Source organism: Etheostoma spectabile, chromosome 14, assembly GCF_008692095.1.
Source record: "Etheostoma spectabile isolate EspeVRDwgs_2016 chromosome 14, UIUC_Espe_1.0, whole genome shotgun sequence".
NCBI classification, from domain to species: Eukaryota; Metazoa; Chordata; class Actinopteri; order Perciformes; family Percidae; genus Etheostoma; species Etheostoma spectabile.
The window spans coordinates 23,474,682-23,478,707 of record NC_045746.1 but is presented as its reverse complement, the minus strand read 5'-3'; the positions used below and the strand labels follow the sequence as shown (position 1 = coordinate 23,478,707).

Genomic DNA, 4,026 nt, shown 5'->3' with positions numbered 1-4,026 from the left:
AGCAGGTGGCACCTTGTACGGCAGCCTCGGAATGTGAATGTGTGAATAGTGAATGTTTCCTGTATGATGTAAAACCGCTTTGAGTAGTCGTTAAGATGTAAATGTAAATGTGCTGTATTTATATAGCGCTTTTCCAGTCTTAACAACTGCTCAAAGCGCTTTTACATCTACAGGAAACATTCACCATTCACACACATTCATACAATGCTGCCGTACAAGGTGCCACCTGCTCATCAGATAAACATTCATACACATTCACGCTCCGATGCGCAGCACCGGGGGCAACTCGGGGTTCAGTGTCTTGCCCAAGGACACTTCGACAATGACTGCAGGGCAGGGGATCAAACCACCAACCTTCCGATTGGCAGGCAACCGCTCTACCACAGAGCCACAGCCGCCCCTGTGGCTAGAAAAGCTATATAGAAATACATTCACATTTACACAGCACAAATCTTCTCTTCTGCAGAACGTGATGAATAAAAGGTTGTCATGTTGAAGGTACTACTAGGGTTAGGTATCTTTTGCACAGATACCTTAAATTCGGTTTGAAGTTTTGGAGATGGTACAGGACTTTCGCAAAGACACAGAACAACAATTAAGCGGGTGAGCACACTGACGTTAACAGATGCGGTGGAGACCCGACTTGAAAAAGTGGATTCAAAATGTGGAGTAGGTGATAAATCAACAAGAAAACAAACTACTCAACCAAAGAGGGAGATCTGGGCGGGGGGGCGGGCGGGCGGCGGCAGGCAGGCACGCACACACACACACACACACACACACACACACACCACACACACACACACACACACACACACACACACACACACACACACACAGGGGAAAGAAACAGGTCTTTTTGATTGGTAGATGAATATACTTCAACCAAGACTACCCCCACACAGTCCTGCAGAAGTGAAGAGTAATTTGAGATGAAAAAATGGGATGTAGAACAAGATGCTCTTCCAGACCCCCGTACCCCACAAAGCTATGAGTCTTGGGGTGGGCTACGGGGGACTGCTGATGTTGAAGAACAGAGGACTGTGTCGTCAGAGTGAATACATCCTGAGCACGTGGAGGAGATGGTAAGAGGATCCGTCTAATCCAAATTTGATCCACATTTTACCTGAAATTAACTTTTTTAATCCACTCAGAGCCTTTGTGCAGTGTGTCCAGCTACAGCAGGTGTTACTCACTAATGACTCCATGTATTACCTGTGTATAGATGATGTAGTGCTGGATTTGGTCCTCAGTAACTGGGTTGTGCTCCAATATGACATGCAGCCTCATAGACATCATACTGGTAAGCCAGTTGACCAGACTGGGATTGACTTCTGCAGACATTCTCCTCTACACAAGCACACACACAAAGCAACACAGTTAAGACCCAGCAGTTCACTTGGATCCCATGAGTGAAGCACCATGCTGTGGTTAGAAATGATGTCTACTAACAATGCGGTGGTTGATGACTGCAGTTAGAGATCTCTGTTCTCCTCCGAGGCAGTACAGGTTCAGAGCCAGACACTCAAATAGGCCCTGAGTGCACAGCAACAGCAGACGTGGGCCAAAGGTGTGATCTGCATAAAAAAATGAATAAATAAAAAGACAGAACAACTCACACCCATTTATTTTCACATCACAGATATCCTGTTAAGCTGCAGTAGAGGCTGTTCAGACAGGAAAATGTATTGAAGAAGAGATGATATGGAGCGTTTAATGTTAATTACTGTATATTATTGACAAAAATGCATGAATTGTACTGAGAACAAGCTGTCCGCAGAAGTGGCTCTGCAACCAACAATGTATGCAGTAATCAAACTGCTTTTACAGCACCTCAGGTAATCAATCAATTAATTTGCCACATGAAATCATAGGAAATACAACTCCAGTGAACTGTAATCACATCACTTCCTTTAATTTCTTGTTTAAAACTAATGATTTTGGGGTGAGGGGGCTGCAGGAAGTGAAACAGCGAGAGCACCCAGTCAATTTACCAAAAGACACCACCCAACATTGTACACAGTATGTCTCCTCTACAACACCACGGATGACAAGAGATTCATCTTGGAGGTGAAAAAACATAATACGACCCCACAGAACATTTTGTAAGGACAACTCCAGAAAAGAGATAGCATGAAGTTTAGTTACAAAAGTGCTTGGCGTGGAAGGTACATACTAGCTAAAATAACAAGTTATTGTTCTTTCCAGTAGCAGTAGTAAATCTGTGAGTCAGGCAGACAAGACAATCCACTTTTAAGACACTCCCGGTGTGGTATGGCGTGTGGTGGAGACCGAACAAAGCCGCGGCGAAGCCGTAATGCAGCACAGAAGGACGCGTTGGAAAATCTGGGCAAGGCTGTGTTCACGTTAACTGCGCCAGTTGTCAAATGGTCCAGCGAAAAACACAGATCTCCACATTCATTTTGAATTGGGGGTAGTGCGTTTAGGCGGCAGCAGAAGGGGCCGCAGGGGGGAGTAGGAAAAAACCACAAGGGCCTTTTGGAGACACGCAACCAGACGTCACCCACTGCGGTGGACAATCATGAAACAGCTCATCATACTTTCAAACGTTGTGAGAGTCCTGTACAGGGAACATCACTGCCTCAATCGCTGCAACAAGAGAGTTTAAAGAGAAATTGCCTTGAAGTGCAGTCTATAATTTTGAGATCTATAAACAGTCTTACAGAATAATTCTAAAGTAGAGCAGCAAGCAGTTATGACGGGTTCAAAGCCTTTGAACGATTCCCTCCCAACGATCCGCGGCGTCTGCAAAAGTCAAACCCAGAACAGCAGGGCAAACGTCAGGAAAAATCACTATGTTTGAGCTGCAAGGTTTGTGGTAAATTGAAATAGTCTTGTGTACATTCATTTAATACATCCATTCTATAAAGTCATATTCACACTAAACTGAGGGGTTAAAGAACACAAATGGGCCAATGACACTCCCACCGCCGCTGAACCTGGCAGCAAATTGCCGGATCAGATTTTATAGTGTGAATGGGCTCTTAACCTGGTGTTGACAGACACTCACTTCCCCTCTGACTAAACTTACCATTGTGGTGCAGAATATGTGAGGCAATCTGAGTGAGCTGCTGTCTGAGGATGGATAGGTTTGTCTGAATGATATCCACTCCCTCTTGCACTGTCACTGTGGCCTAGACACAAATCACACACAACTGACTTGTTATCCATCACTACATATAGCACAGTACATTAAATGGACTGCAGTGGTCCACATGAGGTTTGTGTGTTAGAGGTTGTCCTTACAAAGCTCTCAGCGATGTACTCCTCCAGGCCATCGATTAGCTCCTCAGCTGCGGTCTGCAGAGAGGACAATGTGTCAAAGTCTTTGCTATGAAAAATCCAATGAACAAATCAACAGATCTATACAGTACACAACACTGTCACTATCAGAACTGAGAAACCAGGCATACAGTATGTGTGGACAGTTAACAAACAGGTGTCACATCAGGGTGCCATGAAACAGGATGAAAAGTTGAACAGTTTGCCAAAAAGTATTTGTTCTTGTATATATTCTTTTTCTTGGGGGAAGTAACCAGAAAGAGAGTGGTATTTACATGGGACTATGGGTAATTTACAGTTGTATTCAGAATAATAGCAGTGAATTTAAAAAAGTGAATAATGCTTTACTTCCTGCACTAATATGTAGTTGCATAACCATTATTTCTGAGAACTGCTTCCCATCTGTGTTGCATGGAGTCAACCAACTTCTGGCCCCAGTGAACATGTCTTTCAGCCCAGGACCATTGAACTACATTCCACAATTCCTCTGAATTACTTGGTTTTGCCTCAGAAACAGCATTTTTGATGTCACCCCACAAGTGTTCGATCGAGGTCCGGGGATTGGGCTGGCCACTCCTAAACATCAATCTTGTTTATCTTTTTTTTTTTTTTTTTTAAACGTATCGCTGTCGAAGTAGACTTTGCTTGCTTACTAACCTCCCTGAGTCAAGGTAAGTGGGAGGATTTGAGCCTAATGACATGCAGCTGTGTCATTCTGTGTCA

The 4,026-nt window shown here is 44.0% G+C and overlaps 1 protein-coding gene and 1 long non-coding RNA gene across 3 annotated transcripts in view; one reads left to right on the top strand and one right to left on the bottom strand.

The window, feature by feature from the left end:
- The window catches only part of bag6l (BCL2 associated athanogene 6, like), a 32,218-nt gene that overhangs the window by 7,279 nt on the left and 20,913 nt on the right, over positions 1-4,026 (bottom strand). For both annotated transcript variants that reach the window (XM_032534858.1, XM_032534859.1), the window contains exons 17-20: positions 3,268-3,321; positions 3,053-3,155; positions 1,453-1,577; positions 1,216-1,350 (exon numbers count right to left, since the gene is read on the bottom strand). In XM_032534858.1, the coding sequence (XP_032390749.1) occupies positions 1,216-1,350; positions 1,453-1,577; positions 3,053-3,155; positions 3,268-3,321 (417 nt within the window). The remainder of the gene's footprint in view (positions 1-1,215; positions 1,351-1,452; positions 1,578-3,052; positions 3,156-3,267; positions 3,322-4,026) is intronic.
- LOC116701258 (uncharacterized) overlaps positions 1-4,026 on the top strand; it is a 12,444-nt gene that overhangs the window by 7,523 nt on the left and 895 nt on the right. The gene's annotated exons all lie outside the window — the stretch shown is intronic.